Below are 27,159 nucleotides of genomic sequence, written 5' to 3'. Positions count from 1 at the left end.
CGCCCAGCGTTCCTGCGCCAAGACTAGAATGGTCATTCCAATTGACAAAGATCTGTGTTCCACCTGCACCTCACAAAAGAGACCAGTGTCCCCTTCCCCTCACCACACACCCACATAGACACACCACACACACACACACACACGTCCTCTCTGCACATAAACCTACCACCACCATATTCAAGGTTTTCTGTAAATATCTTCTATGTTATTAAAATGAATAAACAAAAACAATCAAGTCTAGGGCATTTTCAAAGGATTACAAACGGGCTGGAGAGAGCCATAGACCTTTATTAAAAGTTATTATAGTCCTAAAGCTACCTTCAGGCAAAAATCAGTTATTCCTACTATAAAACTCTGTATTTTTAATCAAAAACAAACACCTTACATATTATTCTTTTAGTGCTACCATTCCTCACTTGCCACACTATGATCAATTTAAACAGTGTTGCTCTCCTGGACATTTCTACAGAACAAGCATATATATTCAATACTCAGATTTGTTCATTGGATTGGGGTTTTAATTTTTATCATGTAAATTTTTTCTCCATTCTGATGTGTATGAAACTTATACATTCAGAACTAATCAACTTGAAAACTGTTGATTTAGCATAAAAAAATTAAAATCCAAACTTGGTGTAGAAACATTTAACAACTGTAATTTATATATTGTACATATAATGGTTACATTTTATAGTCTTTCAGTCTCTGTATTTGGCCAACATCTTCAGTTCAGACACCCAATCTGGATCATCTTCCTCTTCAAAGTCCCTAAAAACAGATTAAAAAAAATAAATTCTCAAAGCTAAAATAATACAGTCATAAAAATCTTGACTACTATATTTCCTTCTTCCATAATTATCCCACATATCACGCTGAATTACAGTCAAAACAACCTAATTACGAAAGATATATTCCTTACACCTTTGTGATTAGGGAATGGAAAGGATTTATTTTTTGAATTCATTCAAATTATAGCTTTCATAAGAAAACAAAGACAAGGGCCCAGATCCACAAAAGGGACTAAGGTGTTGCAATGCCGAGCATCATGGCATCTAACTTTTAGGCACGTAGAAAATTACAGGAACAACACTGTGATCCAGGAAGCCTAAATTAGGTACCTAGGCTCTTACACAACGAATGGGGAGAGCTAGGTGGCTTAGAACGTGATCTGCAAAACCAGCATGCTAGGTGGAGAGCCACATAAACCAAAAAATGAAAGATGCCAACAAGAGGAGCATGTTCTAAACCTTTCAGAAAGCCTCTGACAAGGTCCCTCATCAACAGCTCTTAAGCAAACTAAGGTCTTGTCTACACTACAGGAGAAATTCAATCTAAGCTACACAATTTGAGCTACATGAATAGCGTACCTCAAATCGATGTCACTTAGATCTACTTACTGTGGGGTCCACACTACGTGATGTCAACAGGAGACGCTCTCCCATGGACTACCCCTACTCTTCTTGATTCAGTGGAGTATAGGAGTCGACAGGAGAGCAATCTGCAGTTGATTAGCGGGTCTTCACTAGACCCACTAAATCGACCGCCTCTGCATCGATTGCCACTCGTTGATCCTCCAGTAAGTGTAGACAAGCCCTAAGCAGTCATGGGGTAAGAGGGAAGATCCTCTCATGGATCAGTAACTGGTTAAAAGACAGGACACAAAGGGTAGGAATAAACTGTCGATTTTCATAATGGAGAGCGATCCCCCAATTATCTGTACTGGGACCTGTGTTGTTTAACATACTCATAAATGATTTGGAAAGGGGAGTGAACAGTCAGCTGGCAAAATCTGTAGACAATACAAAATTACTCAAAACAGTGAAGTCCAAAGCTGGCTACAAAGAGTTACAAAGAGATCTCACTAAACTGGGTGACTGGGCAACAAAATGGCAGACAACATTCAAATGTTGATAAATACAAAGCAATGCACATTGGGAAAAATAATCCCAGCTATACATATCAAATGCTGGGGTCTAAATTAGCTCTTACCACTCAAGAAAGATCTTGCAGTCTACGTGGATAGTTCTCTGTAAACATCTGCTCAATATGTAGTGGCAATCAAAAAAGCTAACAAAATATTAGGAACCACTAAGAAAAGGATAGGAGTACTTGTGGCACCTTAGAGACTAACAAATTTATTTGAGCATAAGCTTTTGTGAGCTACAGCTCACTTCATCGGATGCATTCAGTGGAAAATATTCTGAACCATTAGGAAAGGGAGAGATAATGAAACAGAAAATATCATAATGCCACTATATAAATATATAGTGTGCCCACACCTTCAATATTGCGTGCAGTTCTGGTCACCCCATCTCAAATAAGATATATTTGAATTGGAAAAGGTACAGAGAAGGACTATAAAAGTGATTAGAGGTATGGAACAGCTTCCATATGAGAAGAGATTAAAAAGACTAGACTGTTCATCTTAAAAAAGAGATGACTAAAGGGGAGATATGCTAGAGGTCTATAAAATCATGACTGGTTTGGAGAAAGTAAATGGGGAAGCATTATTTACCCCTTCACACACCATAAGAACTAGGGGTCACCCGATAAAATTAATAGACAGCAGGTTTAAAAACAAACAAAATGAAGTGCTTCTTCACACAACACACAGTGAACCTGCAGAACTTGTTGCCATGTGATGTGGTGAAAGCCAAAAGTATAACTGGGTTAAAAACAAATTAGATAAGTTCATAGATGATAGGTCCACCAGTGGCTATCAGCCAAGATGGCCAGGGATGCAATCCCATGTTCCGAGTGTTCCTAAACCTCCAACTGCCAGAAGCTGGGACTGGACGACAGGGGATGGATCACTCAATAATTTCCCTGTTCTGTTAATTCCCTCTGAAGCACCTGGCACTGGCCACTGTCAGAAGACGGGATACTGGACTAGATGGACCATTGGTCTTACCCAGTATGACCATTCTTATGCCAATAGTGAACAACGGTAAGGAAATCTGTAATTTATTTAATTTTTACATCACCAGTACGTATAAAAATGGTACTTATTAGCAAATGCACAAGTGGTACTATAAAGAGGAAAAAAGGTTCAAAATATAAAATAATAATTCAGGAGAGAAAACAGAGATGTATAAAGTCAAAAATCAGAAATGTCCAAAGTGTCAAAACAGCGTAGGTGGGCATCACACACTCTAAGGCCATTCAATAGTCTTGGGGTCAGCAGTGTGAAGTCTGAAAAGTCCTCCTGACAGACCAGGAAGAGTAAGCAGCCATTCAGTAGATGTGTGGCATCCCAAACCACACTGCAGCCACTTGACAGCTGTTCCTGAGGTTCTGGGTATGCTCACTTGCCGCACACCTCACCACTTCACATCTGAAATGGCTGCACTTGCACCAGAAGCTTGAAGCCAGTTAGTCTCTCATCAGGCTGAGTGATGAGGAAGGAGTTTCTTACAGTGGGAGCAGCTCATTCCCATTTGGCTTGCCACAACGTGGCAAGTATGTGAAATATGGTAGTGAAAAAGTACTTTGAATTTTATACTTTAGTAGTAATAAATGTGGTTAGATAAAAGAGGCAGATTTATATGCTGAAAAATGATAAAACAGTCCACATTTTCATGAGAAAAGGTTATTTTTGAACAATTGCTCTAACAAAACTAAAGAAAACCATGAGAGCTGAATATAATTTTCAAGCTGTGTTGGAACATACGTGTCTTCTTCATCAGATCTTGGTTCAAGCCTCTCAGAATCCATTAAAATGGCTTCACCTTCACCATCTATTTCATCAGATACTTTGGTTTCCTCAGAAAGTGGACCTCTCAATAAGTCTTCAGAGGCTTTGAAACAGAGGGGGGGGGGGACCCACAATAATTTAGTGTGAAAAAATAAAGCTAGAAGTGTTTCAAAACCAAAATCAAATGTCCATAAAATTCACACCTCCCAATGCCTCACCAGTCCCCCAAGTTTTGGACATTGCTCCTGAATTCTTTCTACCGCCCCCTTTGTTAACTCTTCCAACCAAACTAAGCTCCATAAATCACAAGGTTTGTCTTCATTGTAGTTAACCCAAGTTATAACTTGAGCATTTAACTTGAGTTCCATTCACACACAAAACCCCTTAATTTGAGTGTGGTAGTATTTTTTTAATTTGAGCTGACAAGCCTTTTGGCTATAGCTCAAGTTAGCACAATTCTTCAACTGCTAACACAATTGCTCTGTGTTGCTAATACAGTCACTCTGTGCAATAAACCAATCATTCTGTGCAGCTAAGGGCATGTCTACACAGCCGACGTTAAAGCGCTGCCGTGGCAGCACTTTAACGTGGCTATGTAGTTGATGGCTGTAATAAAACCACCTCCACGAGGGGAATAACTATCAGCGCTATCTACACTACCACTTTACAGCACCGAAACTTGCATCGCTCGGGGGTTTTTTACACACCCTAAGCAAAGAAAGTTTCAGTACTGTACGTGGCAGTGTAGACACAGCCTAAGTGTTGATTTGCAGCATGGTTGTTTTGACCTGAGCTAGGATAACTCAAGTGGCGTTAACTTAGATGTAGATAACTCGAGTTAACCCTGCTGTGAAGACATAGCTATTGGTAACATTCACGCTACCTTACTCCTGGAACAATTCTACGCCACTGCGCAAAACAGAATTTCCTTTTCCCAACAGAAACGGGTTGCAGTGCTGTTGGCCACCATGAGTGGCCACTAGACCTGACAGAGCCCAGCTCACACATAGAAGACACTGCTGGGGGGAGGGAGAGGGACCTAAAGGCTTCCTGGCAGCTAGAGTTCCCAGCATGCCCTGAGGGAAGGAGAGGGCGGCGTGCAGGAAACTCTGTGCAAGCCTGGGACCAAGTATCAGCTTGTTTCTCCCTCTGGATCCCTGGGTTCTGGGGCAGGAGGGGGGCTGGTGGGCACATGGCTGACCTCTGGCGGGGAAGGAATGGGTGTCTGGGCTCGGCAGGGGGTGCAAGTATCTGGGAAAAGGGGGGCCCATGGCTAGGTTTGGGGGACAGGGTGTGGGTAACTGGGCTCTGGGGAGGAGGGGGTTTGGATGTATTGGCTGGGAGGGCGGGGGGCACTGCAGCTGGGCTATGCGGGGGAGGGGTTGTAGGCATCTGGCCCTTTGCTGGACTCGGAGGTGGGGAGGGAAGGGGGCAGAGAAACAGGAATTGAGTTGTCATAGGAGTTTCTCTAACTCTCTACTCCTAGGGAAATGTTTGCGAGTGTCTGTATTATTACAAACATATTTGCTGACAGGTATTTTGAAATAAATTACCAAAATAACTGAAACTAGCATGATTATCTAGTGTTATTTTGACAAATAAAATTTGCAAAATTTTTAATTTTTTGGAGCAGAATGTCCACAGGAGTAACCTTACTTCAGGTGGCCCATGTGAAGGCCTTCCCACCACTTATGTTCAAAGAACCTTTTTGTACTGGGTGAATTTCATCTTATGTATTTGTAGGGCTACACACATCCTAAGAGAGAGTACACATTCTGCCAAAATCAGGCTCCATGGTCCAACAACTCTTTTGTTTCTCAGGCAAATTAGCCTGTCTGAATTTAGCTCTCTCACTGCTACCATATGAAAAATCAACCAACATCAGCACATTCATAGATTTTAAGGAGACAGGAGACCATTATGATCATCTAGTCTGACACCCCACATAACACAGGCCAAAAATTTCACCCATCAAATCATGTATCTAGCTCAGAGTTTGTGGCTGAGCTAGAACATATATTTTAGAAAATCATCCAATCTTTATTTAAAGAGTTCAAGTGATGGAAAATCCACCAAATCCCGAGGCAAGCTGTTCCAATGACTACTTACTCTCACTGTTAATGTGTATTTTATTTTGTCTGAATTTGTTTAAGTTCAACTTCCAGCCATTGGATCGCATTGTCCCTTTATCTGTTAAGGAACACTCTGCTATCAGAAATTTTTTCCCCCATGTAGTACTCATAGACCTCTTAACATTCTCTTTGGTAAGATGAATAAATTGAGCTTCTTAAGTCTTTCACTGTAAGGCAGGTTTTCCCAAACTCAAATCATACTTGTAACTTTTTCCTTAACCCTTTCTTCAGTTTTTAAATGTGGACAAGCAAAGAAAGTATAAAGTCAAATCATAAACTGGACTCAAAGAAACACATTCTCCTGTGCCCACAGCATCAGCACAGGCTGTTACACTCTTTGTTAAATGAGTAGTTAAACAAGCTAATAAAGCAGTCTGTAAAAGAATGCAGGGTAGAATCAGAATCTGGCACCTGGTCTACACCTAAAAATTAGATCAACCTAGCTACATTTCTCAGGGCTGTGAAAAATTTCAAGCCCTGTGTGACATAGCTAAGTCAGCCTAACCACTATTGTAGATGCAGCTGGGTCAACGGAAGAATTCTTCTGTCGACCTAGCTACCATCTCTCAAGGTTGTGGATTTACTAGAGCAACAGAAATATCCTATCATTGTAGCAAATGCCTTCACTACAGCAGCGTAGGTGCAGCACTGTAGTGCTTGTAGTGTAGACATACCCTGGGGCCATGGCTTCCCAAAGCTCTGCTACTTGTACTAAAGAAGCAGCAAATCTGCTAGAAGAAATTCTTTTTTATCTTACTCTTTCAGCATCCTGCCTTCCAGAAGGCTGCCATGGACATGGCCACCAAAAGCGGTAGGTGAAAGTGTGGGGTCAAGAGATTACGTACAGACTTGCAGCTGTGTAGTAAAATTTCTCTCATTTGTTTTTAATAGTCTAACTTTTGTTTAATAAAATTATTATAAAATAAATCTGCTGTGATTTTGAAAGTCAAACATATAAATAAAACTATATAATGAAAAACTTTGTTCACTGTGGATCTGATTTTCAGAATGTCAGTTTGCCTGTAGACTCAGGATTTACCTGGTTTATAGATAGTGTAGGTTTTAAATGCTAAGCTGATATCAGCATTCTTGAGAATATTCATCAAGGTGTGAGGAGTTTCTTTGATCCACTCCTTACGTGGCTTATCTTCACTGTATTTTATAACACAGCCACCTAGTAAAAACATCATTAGTATGTTTCAGGGTATGATTTGCTATCTACATAAGATATCTCTATAATTCATTTTATTAATGGTATCTACTAGAGAAATAACAGAGAGGTGTGATCTGGAGGTTTGAGCTTATAGCATTATTGCCCAGCTGCCCAGACACATAGTCCTTTAGTTGGTGAACTGATGCTGATTATGTTAGCACTAGAGCAGAATGAGGGTACTGAAGGCAGCAAGAGATTCTGGATTCTGTTAGGAAGCCAGTAGAAGCCAGGACCAAGTGTAGAGGCATAACACCTCTGCCTGGATATCATATGCCTCTATGAATCTCATAGGATAGAGCCCGGGGGGCCAGTTCTGCAGAAGAAAAACTCACTCCTATAGTGGAAATCAAGAGAAATGCACGAGTCCAAACATGTTTAGTTTCCATTCCATGGCCTGGTGTATCATCTGCCCCCCCAACTTCTGGAATTTTCTGACCATTAATATTTTGATTTTGTAACCAAATGCTAATGCTAGTTTTCACATTTATTTATAATATATATTTATCCCATCATAATAATTATAGTCCTATAAGCATGAACAAGGCATCCATTACTGCAGTATGTGGGTGCACTGTACAAGGTAAAATCTGCACATTTTTCAGTAAAGGATCTGTGCTGAACTGTTCCTATTGAGAGTTGTTATCACAGCAGGACATAGAAAAGTCTCTGAGACACAGTAATTAGAGCCTAGGCCATTTAAGCCTTTGTCAATGGTAATCAGCACTTGAATGACCTGCACATTAGTTGAAAACAGCGTAGAAGCTGAAGCACAAATGTGATATGCTCCCACCAGCCTGCTCTACTCAAAAGATGGGAAGCTGAATTCTGCATCAACTGAATCTTACAAGTAGCTCTCACGGTTAGCTCAATGTAGAGCACGTTAAAGTGATTTAGCCTCATGTAACAGGGACATAACTGTGATAAAGGCACAATCTCTTGGTCAGACAGAGATGACGACCATTTTGCTGTCAACACTGCTTTTATCACTTGTGGCTCTTTACCACACTGCTGGCATCTAACTCAGACTTTTAAAATCACACCTTAAAAATCAGACACCTATTCTCTTCTGCATTGTTTACTTCTTCAAACCCTTATTGGTATGGTGGTTTTTGTCATTATTAGATATCCCTTGCATAGTGCTGTCATTTTCTAAAAAAATCATTTTTTTACAACACCATTAAGAAGCCTGCACATTTCTTGTATGAAAAAGAAATAAAAGTCAACTGTAAATACATTTAGTCTGATCTTACTTTTATCCTCTTCAGCTGTAAAACTGGAAGAAAGCAAGGATGCATTTTCCAGGACATTTACCACTGTATTGGACACTCCCCTTTCCCAATGTCTTCTGTGGGGACTTGGCGAATTTGCATTCTTTGGGGGCACTTCACAGTTTTCTGATGAAACTGCCATGAAAAAGAAAGCTGATTACTAGCTTCTAACACATTTCTATGCTCAAACAAAATATTATAATGAGCAATAAAGTACTCTAGCAACAGTGAGATTGGACACTATGGGTCAAAATGTGGACTTAATGGAAGTGGGTGTAACTCCAGTTTGGTCTCATGTGTTAGTTTATTTTTATTACATCAACTGTTTTCAAAGAACCTGCTTTTCTAACATGGTGGGCAAGACTTTAATCTGAAATATACAATAATCATCCCTGTATATCAAAAAGTTTGCATGCAAGTGTACTGGCACCTTTTTCTGTAATTACAATGTTGTGTACTCCACATATTTAAGTTAAAGATTTAGCTGTCTGTACAGCAGATCAGCATCACTATAAAGAAGAGAACTCGTAAGCCTTAGAAATCAATGTACATTACCCTCTTCACCAGCTCCCCTTTGCTTCAGTGTCCTCTCACTCAAGCGCTTGGTACTGTTCTCTAGTTCTGAATTGCTACCTGCACTACTTTGATCTTCATGGTGCTTTAAAAGGCACAAGGACAGCATTAATCATTACTTGTATTGTTAAAGCAATTAAACAATAATCCTTACAAGTCTTTTTTTGGTACATTTTGAACAAAAATACTAGTCAAGAATTTTAAAGTTAATACCACTGAAACCAAACCAGCAATTGCACTGCACTTCCTATACCCCATTTCATACTGTATGTCCCTTCTTGACAGAGAGTCTGAATTTCTGACACTAAGCATAAGTTTAATTACATAAGGCTATGCATCTTTTAATTTTTTTAAGCAGAAGGAATATAATGGAGAATGAATAGGTGGAGCTGGATTGGATGAATGAATAGGAATTGAGCTGGAGAACAACAAGGCACACCCAAACAGGAAGCTCCCAGATTGACAGGTCCATTAAGAAACTCAGCCAAGGAAAGGAAATAAACGCTATTGGCAACATGTCTCTTTTCTATTTTGAAAAACAGAGTCACTGGGCATGGTGTAAGCTCTGCTAAAATTTGCTCAGAAGTGATCTTTCAGTCATTTATGACTTAATTTAAATTACCCCTCACCCCAAATCAAGCATGGGCACTAGTTCCCAGAGAGGACTATGTCCAAGCTAAACTGTTTTAGCTGTGGCTTGTTCAGTGTGTTTGTTTTTAAAGCAAATGGACATGTGTATTTTTATCCACTCTCCCATAACTCAAACAACTGGAGGGATTTTTGCTAAAACATAAAAAACAAAATCCACCACCGGGCAGGGACTAAACATGGAAAACGCAAGACCCTAAGCCAAAATTTCAGAAAGCCATAAGGATATGAAGCTGAGATTATATCAGAAAGTGTTGCAATTTTAACTGTAGCAGATGTGGACAGTACATACTATAATAGATATGCCGGTGACATGTTTATATAAATACCACTACAATTCACTCCACTGCTGATCTAGCAACCTATGGATTATTAATGAATACAGTAACTGGTCTGCAACAACAATTTGCTATATGTTATTTTAAAAAATAGGGATTATATTTTTATTCATATTTGAGTACTTACCCCATTATTAGAACGTCCACCTGTTCTGACAGCACCTGCTAAATTAATGACAGTTTTCAGAGTAACAGCCGTGTTAACGGACATGTTCAAAAATTAAATCCACATTTGAGGTAAGCAGCTGGAGTAAAGTGGTGCTCATGAAGGTAAGAAATTAACACCACCGAGCCAGGCATTTTGAAGGAAAATTCTGTGAAAGCTTCTTCACTGCTCTGCCAATATACCTCAGTCCCATCTTGAGAAACTTCTGCTATTTAAGTCCCCTGAACCTCTCTGTGGAAAAAAGGAACTGTTGATTGTCTGTGATTATGCACGGGGTTTGAGCAGTGGGTAAATATCCCTAAGGGAAAGGAAAAAAACAAACAAACAAACCACACACAGGGTTTAAACTAAGAAGGTATGCCAATAGGACAATTTATATGCCTGAAGTTATGCACATGAGCAGAAGGCCCTCATTGAACTGGAGCCTCAAACCAGACAGTGATACTTTTACCCTTAAATTTATCACATAAAAGTAGAGTACTGCTTACAAATAAAATATGTGGCACATAAACTTTTCCTTCTTGTGCTAAAAGATATCAGATAAATTTGTTCCTTATGGTAAAGGATAAAATTGTAGTTTGCAAAAATCAAAATGCCTGCTAAACTCTGGAAAGCTGAACTATATAGCACCCTAACAGGTTCAAGATTCCACATTTAAAAATAATCTCAACTTTATTCTAAAACACAAAACTGACATATGTTCTTTAATGTTAGATTCTAAGATACTGCATTTCATAAAAATGTATCAAAATAAGTCATTTATAAAATCATTCTAACAAAAAATTACCTTTTGTTCCTCCTAAATCACCTTTGTGTTTCTTTGTCTCCTTTAATATTTGTTCAAACTCAGCTGTCATCTGGAAATCGTACACAAAGATTCTATGTAGTGTGTGCATATTTTAATTTTTTTTCAGATTACTCAAATTGTGTGTTAAAAATATAGGCTAATCAACAGGAACAAAAGCACCTTCTAGTTAGCAATAACTACCCACTACTGATTAAATTATAAATTAACACCAGTGGGGTTTTTTATTTTAAAAATCCCTCATCAAAACTCCACTTTTCTGAGAAGACTATACGTGTGTAGGGTTCTGCAGTTTTGTATCGGTTCCATCACCTGGTCATTTTGGCCCAGACCCTCAAATGTATTTAGGAGCCTAACTCCACTTGATTTCAGTGGGAGTTAGGTGCCTAAATACTTTGAGGATCTGTGCCTTTGTGCTTTCTGAATCTGTCAACTTCGTCAGTTTCCTAGACTGTAAACTCCTCTGGACAGATACAGATTTTGTATAATCCTAACCACATCACCACAATTCAACATAAGAACAGCAACTACCCTACAGTAATAATTCTGATTTGTAAACCTGTATTAACATAGGATGGTGACTAATTTTTAACAGTCTTTAAGTAGGTCCCCAAATAGTAATTTTTCAGTAACAAAGACATGGCAATATAGGTATTTGAATTAGCCTCTAAAATGTTGCTCTACTTTTAAATTCTGTTAATTGGAGACAAAATAAAAGTACACTATACCTCTGCTGGCAAACAATTTTTGATAAGTTTTGCTAAGCAGCCTCTTGCAAGAATAGTACTGGCGGATGGCCGGTTCTTGGGATTTCTCTTAAACATCTGTTTTATTAAATAATGAAGTTCGTAGGAGTAATGAGATGGAAGTGGATTGTAGGATCCTTTACATATATTAAGGATGAGATGTTTCCAGCTACTGGCTTGAAACTAAATTTGAAAGAAATTAATTTTAAAGCCTTGAAAGCAAATATGAAAGGAAAGAAAAGCTGACATAAGGTAAGAGCAACGTTAACGTTTAATTATTTCTACAATAATGCGTATTGTGTAACTGTATGCTATCTGTTCAGCCAACGAGTTTTGAAAACCTCAGGTCTCTACTGCAACTAGGGCAAGTATTTACCTTCCTGCCTTTTGTCACTTAAACAGTCACGAACACTGTTTTGATAGTTAGTCAGTCAGTACTACCTTTGTAAGTAGTATTTCTAGTAATGATGTAATAGTGACAGTTTATTCTTGACATTGTAACTGTAAACATGGACATAAAGCCTTCTAGACATGAAACTTCAAGGAATAACAATATTTTGGGAGAACTTGTGGCACCTTAGAGACTAACAATTAACTTAGGCTTGAATAAAGACTGGGAGTGGATGCGTCATTACACAAAGTAAAACTATTTCCCCCATGTTTATTCCCCCCCACTGTTCTTCAGACGTTCTTGTCAACTGCTGGAAATGGCCCACCTTGATTACCACTACAAAAGATTCCACCCGCCCCCCACCCCGCTGCTGGTAATAGCTCACCTTACCTGATCACTCTCCTTACAGTGTGTATAGTAACACCCACTGTTTCATGTTCTCTGTGTATATAAATCTCCCCACTGTATTTTCCACTGAATGCATCCGATGAAGTGAGCTGTAGCTCACGAAAGTTTATGCTCAAATAAATTTGTTAGTCTCTAAGGTGCCACAAGTACTCCTTTTCTTTTTCTTAAGAGGGCTGCTACTCTGAAACCTAAGAAAAGGATAGTGGTCGGGGAGGCATAGCTCAGTGGTTTGAGCATTGGCCTGCTAAACCCAGGGTTGTGAGTTCAATCCTTGAGGGGGCCATTTAGGGATCTGGGGCAAAAATTGGGGATTGGTCCTGCTTTGAGGAGGGGGTTGGACTAGATGACCTTCCAACCCTGATATTCTATGATTCTAGGGATAGGTGATAAAATAGAAAATATCATAATGCCATTATGTAAATCCACAATATGCTCACACCTTGAATACTGCATGCAGTTCTGGTCACCCCATCTCAAAAAAGTTGTATTAGAATTGAAAAAAAATGCAGAGAAGGGCAATGGAAATAATCAGGAGTATGGAACAACTTCCATATGAGGAGAGACTAAAAAAACTGACTGTTCATCATAAAAAAGAGACAACTAAGGAGGGATATGATAGAGGTCTATAAAATCACAAATGGTACAGACAAAGTGAATATTTACCCCTTCACATAATGTAAGAACTAGAGGTAACCCGGTGAAATTAATAGGGAGCAAGTTTAAAACAAACAAAAGAAACACTTCTTCACACAACACACAGTTGATCTGTGGAACTCATTGCCACAGGATGTTGTGAAGACCAAAAGTATAACTGGGTTTAAAAAAGAATTAGCTGAGATTGGATGACAGGGATGGATCACTTGAAACTTCCCTATTCTGTTCGTTCCCTCTAAAGCATCTGGCAAACTCCACTGTGAGAAGACAGGATACTGGGCTAGATGGACCATTGATCTTAACTTCTATCGCCATTCTTATGTGGTGAGTGTTTTGTTAAATATATATTAATTTTCTACTTGTTGTCTGTCATAATCAGTTTTTTAAAATGGAATAAAACTCAATGAGAAGAAAACACTTAGAAAACCTATATGCGTAATTACCAGTTAATCCATCCAACTTAATCTAACTGCTAATGAAGTTTCAGAGTTCATTAGTACTTGAAAGTTTATATAACAAAATTAGAATTGTTTTGATACAAATAAGCACACTTACCGGATGTTTAAGAGCACAGAGCTCATATAAAATGCATCCCAGGGACCATATATCACTAGAAATATATATATATAAAAAAAAAGTCAAAATAAGTAGTTAACCAACAATTACAATTCAATGTCACATTTAGCAGAAGTTATGTTAATTGTTCAACTGTTCAACTATATGCAAATAAAAAAAATACATTTAACTTAAGATGAACAGAAATATTCACAGAATATAATATGATACAAAACTGTGTGCTTGACCCTAACAGCATCCCAGTACAAGAGGGCTAGGTGCTCTCGGATATCTGGTACAGGTTTCAGCTGGCTTAACCAGTTCAGTGTACCCCCAATTTATTAATGTCAAACTGTATCTGATGTGTGTCACCTAAGGTATCAATGGAAAACTAACACACTGATAATATTCTTGTGGGATGTATGTACGGTAAACACCCAAGGGACATTACAAATGTGAAGGAAACATGGAACTCAAATGTATTTACCAGGCAAATCTGGGGAGGGGGTAAACAGGTTACTCCCAGACAAAGGACAAGCCAGGTGTCATCCACGTCAATTAGCAATCATATGGCAAGTGGCCATTCATTTGCATGGGGAAGGTAGAAACAGATCTATTTGCATTTTAGCAAATACCAGTAGGGGAAGAAACCAGCATGAAACTTCCTTCAACAGCAGACTTCATGTCTTCTTCCTCACAGCTTGAATGAACTTTATTTGGGAGGAGGCAGGAACTTTCACAAGAATCTATGTCAAAGGTTCACTGGATTATAAGAGAGAGTGGAAAAGAATTCCAAGTTATCTTTCACCTAAGACGACAAAGGAACTGAGCACTTTGACTTTGCAGAGAGATCCTGATCGAGGATGTTGGGGAGAGGGAGAGCCATATTGCTGGAAGGAGGTGTGGTAAGAATCTTGCCTTGAACTAAGACCACAGTTTTGTTGTCTTAGTCTTTAGCAAGAGTTTTTCACGGTTATTTGCTTGTAACCATTCCTAACACTATGCTTTACATTTTAACTCACTTAAAATCCTATCTCCTTTTGTTAATAAATTTGTTTTACTTTTAATCTAAACCAACCCAGCTCTGTGTTTGAATTAAAGTGACTGTTAACACCAGTTAAAGTGACAAGCTGTGCATTTTGTCTCTTTAGAGGAGCAAACGAACCTTATTATTCCTCTGAATGGTTCCGGAAAGGGCTGGACTTTGCCAAGCACATGGTTTTGGGAAAATCAGACTCAATGGGTTGGAGTCACCTGGTTAGTAGTAACCAAGGTTGATGGATACCAGAGTGGGGCTGGGATGTAACAAGCAGACTACTGGAATTAGAATGCTGAGCCAGAGCTGCTTAACACAAAGACACACTGTACATTTGTCTGCCGGCTGTCCGTGTCCAGGCGGTGAGCTACAGCAGCGGAGAATTTAAGGCAACCAGAATTTCAGGGCAGGCAGTGACATAACCACTCACTAGTCTGGACTGCCTTGTCCCAGAATAAGACTGTGTGTTTATCTTTTTAGGTAATGAGAGTAAAGGCCCTTGCTTACCCTATCTGATCAGGAAACAGACCAAGAAAACTCATCGATAAGTAGTGGAAGCCAATCTACAGTGGAAGTTCCCTTTTTGTCAGTAGCATTTCTCCTGACTGACGCAGTGCAGCAAAATTACTCATGCTCCTTGCAGCACACACGCTGCAGCCAGCATAGGCAGGCACTCTCCAACCAGGCTGTTTCATAATACATCAGCCATTTGCAGCATTGCCAACTGTCACAAGTAGCAATTCTGACCACTACCGGAGCTTATCTCAGGGGAGCGTAAATCCCCCTTTAATTGGCTGCCTTCCCCATTTTCCCATCTCCTGGGGAAGAGCACCCAGTGAGGGTTCCTTCAGGAAACATGCAGAGTTCTCCCATCAAGAAGGCAACAATTGACACCATTCTCACAGGGGGAGGAGCAGATAGAGCCCAGAGGCTCAAGACAGTTCTGCTTCCCCCTCCCTCATGTGAAAAATAGATCCATCTGCTCTCTGTTCTTGACATGGGAAAAGAGATGGAAAGAACCATGGAGCTGCACCCCCCAAGCCTGGCAGAGGGGGGCTAAAAAAATCTTGGAGCTGTAGGAGGAGCAGAGATGCAATGACAGGCAAATGGCCGATGTCTGATCTGAAGAACTAAAGCTGATGTGACGACTAGGGACTACAGTAGAACCTCAGGAGTTACAAACACCTTGGGAATGGAGGTTGTCCGTAACTCTGAACAAAACATTACAGACTTCATCCACTGTGGGAGGGATGTCAGGGATCCAGGCGGGGCAGAGTCAGGGCTTCTGACCCTTGGGAGCACCAGGGCTCGGGGCTTCAGCCCCGTGGATCCACTCCCGGTTTCAGCCTCGCAGGGAGCACTGGGGTTTGGGGGCTTCAGCCCTGTGGTTCTGTTCCCAGCTTCTGCCCCAGAGGGGGGGCAGGCGCTGGGGCTCTCGCTACGAGGGGAGTGCTGGTTCTGGGAGGGGTTTTCGTGTCTCCGCAGCTGTCTGATTACTTCTGGTTCTAGAGGGTGTCCAGTTGACAGGTAAGTCCGGAACTCTGGTGTTATATTTGAGGTTCTACTGTACATAATTAATTACTGGGCTGCGGGACGGGCAGATGTGCCCCCGCCACCCAATCCCAAGGTGGGAAACAGATTAAAATGTGGGGGTTTGTGTAAAAACTGGAATCTCTGCACATCAGTCAACCAGTGAGAGCTCCTGGAATGGGCAAGGATGAATCTGGAAGAGCTGGTAACACTAACTGCCACACACTCACAATGGGGGTGGGCTGGAGGAGTTCAAAAATCAAAAGACAGACTGAGAAACACAATCTCATCTTTAAAACAAATTCTTATAATCTGGGGGGGTCTGACTCATGATCTTTGAACTTTTGGGTTTGACAGTACAGCATTTGAAGCTATTCAAGTAAGGAGTAACCTAGGCCTTCCCATCTGAAAACTGAGATAATCACCTCCAAAATACTCCCAAACTCCACAAGAACAAGCTCTAAACCAGAGTCTTCCTGACACATGGATCGGTCACCAAGCCAATCTGTAGCACAAGTATTAAATAATATATTACAATAATGCATTGTCTTTTGATCACTGATTAAGTGCCTACCTTTTGTTGTTGTACGGCATGTTCTCCCATATTTCTGGAGGTACGTAATAAGGAGTTCCCACGTATGTACAAGCATATGCCATTGGACTTGCCAAACAAAAAAGAAAAGCCATATGAAAAGCGATAACATAAGCTGTCTGTAATATTTAAGCAATGGTAACAAATATAGTTTAGATCACTGAATCCAGGGGCAATATCTACATACTTTGTAAGAAGACGTGCAGATCCAAAATCTCCCAATTTTACTTTTCCATTTTGAGTGAGAAAAATATTCTGCATTGCAAAAAAAAGGGAGTAAGAATTAATGTACTTAAAAATTGTTTTCTAACAAATGTTTCTGCATTGCAACTATATAGATAATATGGTGATGGACACTTCAGAAAGGCTACAGATAGAGGTTTTATCTTCACTGTACCAAAATGAATCCTCATATTCCCCCTGCAAGGAAGGTAAGAACTATCCTTAATCTACAGGGGAAATTGAAAGGTTAAGTGGCTTGCCCAGGCCAGAGTCAGTAGCATAGGAAGAATTAGAGTTCAGGAATTCTGCATCCCAGTTCTGTACTCAAACCACTATCCCACACCTCTTTCCGAGTTGCTAACTTCCCTTTAGAGAGTAGGGTAATCATAGAATCATAGCACTGGAAGGGACCTCGAAAGGACCTCTAGTCCAGTCCCCTGCACTCATGGCAGGACTATCCCTGACAGGTGCTTGCCTAACCTACTCTAAAAATCTCCAATGATGGAGACTCCACAACCTCCCAAGGCAATTTATTCCAGGGCTTAACCACCATGATGAATTTTTTCCTAATGTAGAACCTAAATCTCCCTTGCTGCAATTTAAACCCATTGCTTCTTGTCCTATACTCAGAGATTAAGAAGGACAATTTTTCTTCCTCCTCCATGCAACAACCTTTTATGTACTTGAAAATTGTTATCATGTCCCCTATCAGTCTTCTCTTCTCCAGACTAAACAAACCCAGTTTTTTCAATCTTCCCTCGTAGGTCATGTTTTCTAGATCTTTAATCATTTTTGTTGCTCCTCTTTGGACTTTCTCCAATTTGTCCACATCTTTCCTGAAATGTGGCACCCAGAACTGGACACAATACTCCAGTTGAGGCCTAATCAGTGCGGAAGAATTACTTCTCATGACTGGCTTACAACATTCCTGCTAATACATCCCAGAATGATGTTCGCTTTTTTTGCGACAGTGTTAACAAATCCCTTTCCACAGATCCCTTTCCACAGTACTCCTTCCTAGGCAGAACTGACCCCTGCAGGACCCCACTCATTATGTCCTTCCAGCATGACTGTGAACCACTGATAACTACACTCTGGGAACAGTTTTCAGAGAAGATGAAACACAGAAGATGAAAGGCAAGATATGTATAATGTTTGTCATTTCAGCCCCTCCATTTTTATGCCTTCCCTTAAATTTAAATTGTCTACAGCTAGCCACAAGTAAGTTGCTATCATCAAGGATTCGGGAATAGAAGCAAAATGATAGATATTAAGACTGCAGCTACTTTGAGACCACACTTTCATTTAAATGAGTTATAATCCTGATAGTTCGATTAATCTAATACTCATGCTGGGATAAAGAATTTAAAATGAACACAGCACTCAGGGAATTAGACTATCCCAAGCAGAAGAGGGCTGTTGGCAACTTGTAATAACAGCTATTAAAGTTATTCCAATCACCTTGGACTTGATATCTCTATGCAACACACGTCTGTCGTGAATGTGCTTCACTCCCAGGCACATCTGTACAAACCAGTGAAGTATCTGAAAAAAGTGACGAAAAAGTTATGACAATACAAATGCGTGTGTTATTCAAACTTTATTGGTGGAACGAAAAATGATAAGACAGAGCAAAGAACAAACAAGTGAACAGTGTCGACAACCTCCCAAGATGGGAATTAAAAGTAAATCAGGCATAAATTTAAGGTGACCTCTAGGGCTGTTGATTAATCGCAGTTAACTCAAAAAAATTAAATCGCAATTAAAAAAATTATTTGCGATTAATCACACTTTCAATCTCACTGTTAAAACAATAGAATACCAATTGAAATTTATTAAATATTTTGGATTTTTTTCTACGTTTTCAAATATATTGATTTCAATTACAACACAAAATATACAAAGTGTACAGTGCTCACTTTATATTATTTTTATTACAAATATTTGCACTGCAAAAGTGATAAACAAAAGAAATAGTAGTTTTCAATTCACCTTATATAAGTAGTGTAGTGCAATCTCTATCATGAAAGCTGAATTTACAAATCTCGATTTTTTTTTTTTGTTACATAACTGCACTCAAAAACAAAACAATGTAAAACTTCAGCGCCTACAAGCCCACTCACTCTTCTTGTTCAGCCAATTGCTCAGAAAAACAAGTTTGTTTACATTTACAGGAGATAATGCTGCCCGCTTCTTGTTTACAATGGTAACTGAAAGCGAGAACAGGCGTTCTCTGGCACTGTTGTAGCCGGCGTCACAAGATATTTATGTGCCAGATGCACTAAAAAGAGTCATATGTCCCTTCATCCTTCCACCACCATTCCAGAGGACATATATCCATGCTGATGATGGGTTCTGCTCAATAATGATCCAAAGCGGTACTGACGAACGCACGTTCATTTTCATTATCTGAGTCAGATGCCACGAGCAGAAGGTTGATTTTCTTTTTTGGTGGTTCGGGCTCTGAAGTTTCCACATTGGAGTGTTGCTCTTTTAACTCTTCTTGAAAGCATGTTCCACACCTCCTCCAAGATTTTGGAAGGCACTTCAGATTTAAACCTTGGGGCAAGTGCTGTAGCTATCTTTAGGAATCTCACATTGGTACCTTCTTTGTGTTTTGTCAGATCTTCAGTGAAAAAGTGTTCTTAAAACGAGCAACATGTGCTGGGTCATCATCCAAGACTGTTATAACATGAAATACATGGCAGAATGCGGGTAAAACAGAGCAGGAGACATACAATTCTCCCCCAAGAAGTTCAGTCACAAATTTAATGAATGCTTTTTTTTTTTTTTAAAACGAGCATTATCAGCATGGAAGCATGTCCTCTGGAATGAAGCAGCCAAAGCATGAAGGTGGCATATAAACATTTAGCATATCTGGCACGTAAATACCTTTCAATGCTGGCTACAAAAGTGTCGTGCGAATGCCTGTTCTCACTTTCAGGTGACAATGTAAACAAGAAGCGGGCAGCATTATCTCCTGTAAATGTAAACAAACTTGTTTGTCTGAGCGATTGACTAAACAAGAAGTAGAACTGAGTGGACTCGTAGGCACTCAAGTTTTACATTGTTTTGTTTTTTAGTTAAGTTATTTTTTGTACATAATTCTACATTTGTAAGTTCAACTTTCACAATAAAGAGATTGCATTACAGTACTTGTATTAGGTTAATTGAAAAATGCTATTTCTTTTGTTTTTTTACAGTGCTAATATTTGTAATCAACAATAATAATATAAAGTGAGCACTGTACACTTTGTATTCTGTGTTGTAATTGAAATCAATATATTTGAAAATGTAGAAAATATCCAAAAATATTTAAATAAATGGTATTCTATTTCTGGTTAATCGCGCAATTAATTTTTTTAATCACTTGACAGCTCTAGTGACCTCCCATTAGACCGCGTAAAGATTTAACTACTAAGATATGTGACATTTCAATATAGCAAGTAAAACACTCATTGCTAGTATAAAGAAAGCTGGACAGTCAAAGAACCCTGTTCCTTTAAGACATTTTAAAGGCACTCTAATTATAATTGTATAGTTAAATTAGAATATTTAAACTAGACACAAACGTACTTTAAATGTACTTTGTAGAGCTCTTAGGGATGCTCAGCCAATCTAACTACTGAATTAGATAAACATTTCCTGACCCTCTAGTTTTAACTAAAAAGATGCCTCCAAAATGGAAAATATTAGTCATTATAAATAAACAAAGTGTAAATGAATTTGGGTGGGGGTTAAATATTTCACTACTTTATATTAAGTTAGTATTTGACTCTGTGGATACCTCCACTTGTATCAAAGTGTTTCACTCACTGTTCATTTGCAATACAACCTCATAACTTCACTTCACGGTCCTTTAGATTCTATTTTAAAAACTCTTCATTAGATACTTGGAAGCAAAAATACAAATCTCACCATGTTTTACACAGTATGTATGTGGTCTGTGTACAATGTCTCTCAAATAACTCAGGTTTATCTTGTTATTACTGAAATTGCCCCAGCCTAACCATTGTTCAGACAGAAATAATGATGTCACACACACTGAAGAATTTCTTTGTTTAATTTCAAGCAGGGTTTTTTTGTAGGTTTTTGTATATTTTAAATTTGTTTTATATGACATTGGCTGCTAGTAACCAAAACAGCCCTCAAAGATAGTTATTTCAGAAACAGCTAAGAAGATTATATCTACATATAACCTCAATCTTGAATAGATGGGGCCTGATTCACCAGGCCCTGCACTTTGTTTAGTCACTTACACTAGCATAAAGTGACTGTAAATCACTACCATTCTGATTTGGTAGCATTTTACATCCATTTTCACTGGTGCCAATGACTACAAGGTGCAAGGCAATGGAAAATGAGGCCTGAGAGATTTACTTCAGTAACAGGCTTCCCTAGTTTCAGAAATCTCAGGTACTTCTGAATTTAGATGTCTCCGTCTACCAGCAGGTAAATCACACATACATGTGATTTTACCTGAAATTGTCATTGCACTGCTGTTTATACATATAAACCATATAGATATATGCACGCACATAAACAGCAGCACAGTGAATTTTCTTTTATATCAAACCATGAACTGCTACTCCTGAAAGTGATACTTTAACAATCAAGGTTGCCACACTTGGGGTAGGAGTTGTCTGACATGTTGCCATCGCTCTCCAAAGTACCATGGTTAGTGCTGCTTTTTGGGGAGCAGCACCAGAGGAAAACAGTGGCATCACATACCTCACACAATACTAAGGAAGGGCATATTTCAAACACCCTTCAACTACCTGGCAGGTCAGTTATCTAACATCCTGCTCATTTTCAATATATCTCATTTGATGATCATCAGTTCACATGAAAAAGTATTCTTATGTGGTTGCCTTTAATTTATTTATTTTTCTTACCGTATCTTCAGGAAACAACTTTCCTCTTTGATATTTAATCTTTTGCATTAGATCTCCATCATCACAGTATTCCATCACTATATACAGATGTCCATCAGCTAAATTTTAGATAATTTAAGATTAATTAGTAATTTCATTAGCATGCTAAATGTATCATTGTTATTATATAGCACCAACGATATGCTATGTATTTTACAGATAGGTATAAAGAAAAAAATCCAGGCCCCACCAAAAGCTTGCAAGCGAAATAAGAGCTTGCAGTCTAAATAATGTAAATAGATACATTCTGAAAACCTATATATTTACCTTCAAATGAGTCCTTATAGGCAACAATATTTGGGTGTTTCATTTTACTCAACAGAATAGCTTCCTTCCTAGAGTTCTGTACATCAGATGGAGACTGAAAACAAATTGTATAATAATCAATTATACAAATGTTGCAATAATAAATCTTCATATATACTACAAAAGTAATTCTGGTTTTGAAAATGACATGAAGCACTAGATTTCAATTTATTTTCTTCAACTGCTTTAAAAAGCCATTCATTTAGAAACTTTAAAACTCCATCCATTATTGTAAAATCAGTAAGTGAAAAATAGCACACTAAATAAACTTTCCAGAATTGTATCTCTAGAGCAGTGGTTCCCAAACTTGTTCCACCACTTGTGCAGGGAAAGCCCTTGGTGGGCTGGGCCGGTTTGTTTACCTGCCACGTCCGCAGGTTCGGCCGATCGTGGCTTCCAGTGACTGCGGTTCACTGCTCCAGGCCAACGGGAGCTGCTGGAAGCAGCACGGGCCGAGGGATGTACTGGACGCCGCTTCCAGCAGCTCCCATTGGCCTGGAGCAGTGAACCGCAGCCACTGGGAGCCACGATCTGCTGAACCTGCAGATGAGGCAGGTAAACAAACCAGCACGGCCCACCAGAGGCTTTCCCTGCAAAAGCGGCGGGACAAGTTTGGAAACCACTTAGAGAACGTAAGTATTTTAGAGCCACTCTGTATGCTTTTTTGAATAGACAGGATACCTTGCTACATCACTTTATGATTCTCTATTCAGACCACTGCAGAACTAGGTAATACAGCAGCAAGTCCTAGCTCTGGAACAGTTCAAGGTCTATCAGAGCTTATATCAGATTATTTGAATGTGCCTTAGTATAAAAACTTAACTTTAATCAGGATATAACCAAGGCCTCTGTGAAAAATAATTTTGAGCTTTCTTGGATAGCTGAATGAAAAGCAAGTAATTTGAAATAACTGAATTTCAGCAACAAACAATATGATGACCTGACTACTTCCTCTTTGCAGTGAAATCTTGTCCCTAGTGAAGTCAATGGGAATTTTGCCATTGACTTCAAGTAGAACGAGAATTTAATTCTATATAACTTCTCATGTGCCATAATTCTAATCTTCCGCCACAAACGTGATGCTGGTCAGTGTTTACTGGTTACCAGTAACATCCTCAGTCTTGCAGTACTTATTAAAGGCCAGATCCTGTAAGATTCTCAATACCCTGATCTCCCAATGAAGGCACTTAACACTGGGCTGGCTAAGGCCCAGATTCTCAAAGGTATTTAGGTGCCTAACTCTAGGAGTCAGGCACCTAAATACCTTTGAAGGATCTGGACCTAAGTTCTGAAATGTTGCACTTTCTCAAGAATAGTCGTAACCTACCCATGTTGGAGGGAAAAGTGAGTTTTTAAAAGGCAGCTAAAGCATTAAGATAACAAATACAAAGAAGGGGAGCATAAACACTTACCTTGGGAAGTCTTATTTCCTTCATTGCATATTTCTGATCACTACTCTTATGAAAAACTAAAAGAGCTCTCCCAAAGGATCCCTCTCCAAGTACTTTTAACACAGTGTATTCTTCCATTGTTTGTAAGTCCAAGTCTTCTACATTTCCTTAAATGTTATATTTCACAAGGATTTCTTCCAAACTGTATAATTAACTCAGTTAATTTTTGGAAAAAATTCAGAAGCTGTATTTTTGATTAACATTATCTGTATGAGAGAAAATGACAAAATAACAAAAATATATAATTATAACATGATGGCAGTGACAACTGCTCAGAATTGCCACAAAAATGAATTTATGTTCAATGCTATTTTGACTTTATTAAGAATAAGATTTTCAGAAAATTTTACTACAAAGCAAACTCACACTATGGTAATACTTTGTACATCTATTGCATCTTATAATCAGAACTCTCAAAACACTCTGAAAACATGAATTAATCTCCATAGTACGCCTGTGAAGTACTAGATGTTCCTTTTATTCATCATCTTTGCAGCTGGATTCATAGTGCCAAACAGCCAGGTTTACAGGCACAGGGATATGAAAAATACTTGGCATAAGCAAAATACGTGGTAGTGCTGTGGGTTTATAAAGGGTTAGTGGAATTTATTTTGAATGGCCTTCATACCCCACTAATTGTTTTTATATATATAATTCCAATTCATTCATATATATAAATGAATTGGAATTTTTTATTAAGACACACTATTAACATGTTAAGCTGCTATATTTACTTTCTTTATTGGGAGATAAATATCATTCATCAAACCTGTAGGATGGTGTGTGGGAGTGCACATACGTACACATGTGTGCATGCATGGTTTGATGAATAATATTTATCTCCCAATAAGGAAAGTAAATTTAGAGGCCTTAACAGGCTAATAGTGTGTCTTAACAAAAAGATCCAACTCATGCTTGTTCAGAGAATGAATAGTAAATCTATCATTTTAAAATTAAAAATCCGAAAATTAAGAATCAAGACATAGGATGTGTGATAAACATTAAAAAGAATGGGTCACAGTCAAAACAGATCTCACAAATCACAGTACAAAAGTTATGTTACATTTATTTCATCTTAGTGTAACTTTCAGAATAGAAACCTCTAACACCAAAACTACTCAAAATAACATTCACATTTTCAGCAGAAGAGGCACAAGGTTTCCCTTAATTCACTCCCCTTTTAGGCTTAAGATTCTTAATTCCTGTGGCAATGGCAACATCATCAAATGACAAATCAGATCCCATTATTTAGAGAGGGCAAAATGAAGAACAGATCAGCTGTACCCAAGGCTACACAAGTGTTGAGAAGAAGAACCCAGAACACCTTCCACTGCTAACCTTCTCTCCTGCTCCATCAATTCTGAGTTCATCTTCTTTATTTAATGATAAAATGGTAACAACGTATGCTTGCTCAACAATCCCTTTTTGGACTCTGATATCACTTGGATTTTTCTTTAACCTCACTGAATGACTACCCTATTCTGTCTTGTTTGGTTAGGGTTACAGTCTGGGTTTTTGCTACCCTAAGCAAACTGAAAAGCTTATAAACATTTTGACTCCTCTAATATGTATTTTGTTGTCCTAGGAAATTGCATGTACAGTAGAGCCAGCTCTGATTAACACCTTTAATCCTAGGGGAACGGTGTTGTAGCACACATCCCAAACACCAACATGAGTTTCATATGCTATAACCCTTACTGTCAACTTTTTATAATGGTCACAAAATTTACCCTTCATTTTGATTAAGGATTTAACAAAAACCCAAATGATATTTCACTTAGATGTAAAGAACATTAATCATAATGAGTGGATAAGAAGTTTGAAAGGTTAAGAGAATGTAGCCAAAAGTACTCTCACACCCCATCTTCTGTAAGGAAATGTTTCTGAAATAACCCACCAGAGCTAGCACCAGTTTCTATCCAGCAGGTTTGCAATGTCAGGAGCCCTAGCATAAATGAGCTACCAGCATTTTAAGGACTGTTCCATCAAACCCTGTTTATGACAAATATAATCAAAAAGCACCAGCGACAGTGAGGGCAGCTGGTGGCCCATCTACACTAGGGTTTCTAACATTGCTAATATTAGTGAGGTTGTTCCAGTGTTAGCTCTACGGCAGACAAGACCACACTGAAGAAAGGAAAGGGGATAGAACAATAAGGCTGTAACCACATTAGGAAGAATATCCATTGCTAACAATAGGCATCAGCACTGTACACAGCTAAGCTGGTGCTCAAAACAGTGCGGACAAGACCAAACCATGTTTAGCATCAGTTCAGAAACCACCATGGCTGAGCACTACTCAGGACAAAATTAAACCCTGGTTTCTGAAGCTGCCTAATATAGTTTCGTCCTGTTCATGTTGGCAATGAAAGAGTTCATTGTCCATTCAGTCCCACCCATTGTCAACAATGGATACATTTTCTAGTACAGAAAAAAGTCTTTTGCTGTTGATTATAGGTTTCTTTTCACTAAACAAAGTAAAGTTTTGCAACCAAGACTTCCCAGGTTCTGTTGTAGATTAACACCTGCAAATGCTGTTAGGTGCAGGCTACTCTTTGAGAGGGTCAAAGATCAATTCCTCAGCATGCATAGCCAGGAAACGAGAGCACATCCCATTTTACCTCTGAGGGGTATAAATGAACAATAGAAACAATGCCGACCTAGGACAGATACACTGAATGAGGAGAATTAACGTGTGGGCAGTAGGTCTGTGAAAGCCTCGGTGGAGAGGAGCCACCCTGAGCTACACAGCAAGGGGGATCTGCGCCCTGGCTGGCTAGATTTGGACCTGGGCTATGCAAGAAAATTAGCAGGGTATGAATTTAAAGCAGCTTAACCATTCCTGGTAACTCCGTGTGTGGATGCTCTGATTCCAGACTGAGTGCCCTCTTCCGGATTCGCCTCATCCCAGTCCACAACAAAGCACTCCTAATGGAGTCCAGGCTAAGCGTGTGCACCCGTGGAGTTCATCAGGATTAGCTGCTCTTGCAGCGTCACTCCCCGTGCGGCCAAGGGACGGCACTACCTCAGCAGCCTCCCCCGGGCTGGGGAGAGCGGCCCCCACGCCATAGGGCGGGCCCAGCCCGCGGGCCCAGCCGGCCCGCCCCCGCCTTTTCTCCGTCCCCGGGCGCGGCCCCCCCCGGGCTCCGTACCGTGCTGGAGCCGCTCCCCGCCGCAGCTCCCCGAGCCGGCGGCTGCCGCAGACCCCGCCTCCCGCGCGGCCCAGCCCGACCGCCTCGCTCAAGCACCAGCTCCGAGCCAGGCCCCGCCCCGCCTCTCTGTCGTGAGACCGGCGTGGGACACTGCGGGGTCATCTCTATGGTTAGCGGAGAAAAGCCATCCGAGGAACCCACGTGGGAGGGTTATTATTGCAGACGCTCTTTTGTATCTAGGGCTGGGGCTTGCACCCAAGCGAGCAGCCAGGGGAAGGGGGATGTCTAACGTCCGCCCCCGATCATGCAAGGGGACATCCGCGGCACCTACTGTTCGATTTCAGG

General features: G+C 39.7%; 1 protein-coding gene across 2 annotated transcripts; it reads right to left on the bottom strand.

Annotated features, from left to right (window-relative positions):
• Positions 1-268: 268 nt before the first annotated feature.
• NEK3 (NIMA related kinase 3) lies at positions 269-26,915 on the bottom strand. Of its 2 annotated transcripts, none has more exons than XM_077810745.1 (16): positions 26,815-26,915; positions 23,624-23,868; positions 22,173-22,266; positions 21,867-21,964; positions 18,433-18,516; positions 16,937-17,004; positions 16,732-16,818; positions 13,592-13,646; positions 11,566-11,766; positions 10,820-10,889; positions 9,994-10,031; positions 8,863-8,965; positions 8,290-8,442; positions 6,866-7,000; positions 3,671-3,797; positions 269-768 (listed from the first exon to the last, which is right to left on the bottom strand). In XM_077810745.1, the coding sequence occupies exons 2-16, from the start codon at positions 23,738-23,740 to the stop codon at positions 699-701; spliced, it is 1,500 nt and encodes a 499-aa protein (XP_077666871.1). In that variant the 5' UTR covers positions 23,741-23,868; positions 26,815-26,915; the 3' UTR covers positions 269-698. The 2 variants fall into 2 exon arrangements, with proteins under 2 accessions (XP_077666871.1, XP_077666880.1); XM_077810754.1 differs by having other exon boundaries at positions 9,994-10,028.
• Between the last annotated feature and the right edge of the window lie 244 nt (positions 26,916-27,159).

The sequence above is a fragment of the Eretmochelys imbricata genome, chromosome 1 (assembly GCF_965152235.1).
Source record: "Eretmochelys imbricata isolate rEreImb1 chromosome 1, rEreImb1.hap1, whole genome shotgun sequence".
Taxonomy (NCBI): Eukaryota; Metazoa; Chordata; order Testudines; family Cheloniidae; genus Eretmochelys; species Eretmochelys imbricata.
Note: the sequence above shows the minus strand (reverse complement) of the source record. Positions and strands in the feature narration are given on the sequence as shown.

What these genes read in the sequence shown, in the direction of transcription:
- NEK3 (XM_077810745.1), bottom strand. Translation starts at nt 23,740, where the DNA reads ATGGAAGAATACACTGTGTTAAAAGTACTTGGAGAGGGATCCTTTGGG. An exon ending in TCTGTGCTCTTAAACATCCG is followed by an intron (nt 11,767 to 13,591) that starts GTAAGTGTGCTT and finishes TTTCAAATTTAG; the next exon opens with TTTCAAGCCAGTAGCTGGAA. An exon ending in AGATCTGATGAAGAAGACAC is followed by an intron (nt 769 to 3,670) that starts GTATGTTCCAAC and finishes ATCTGTTTTTAG; the next exon opens with GGACTTTGAAGAGGAAGATG.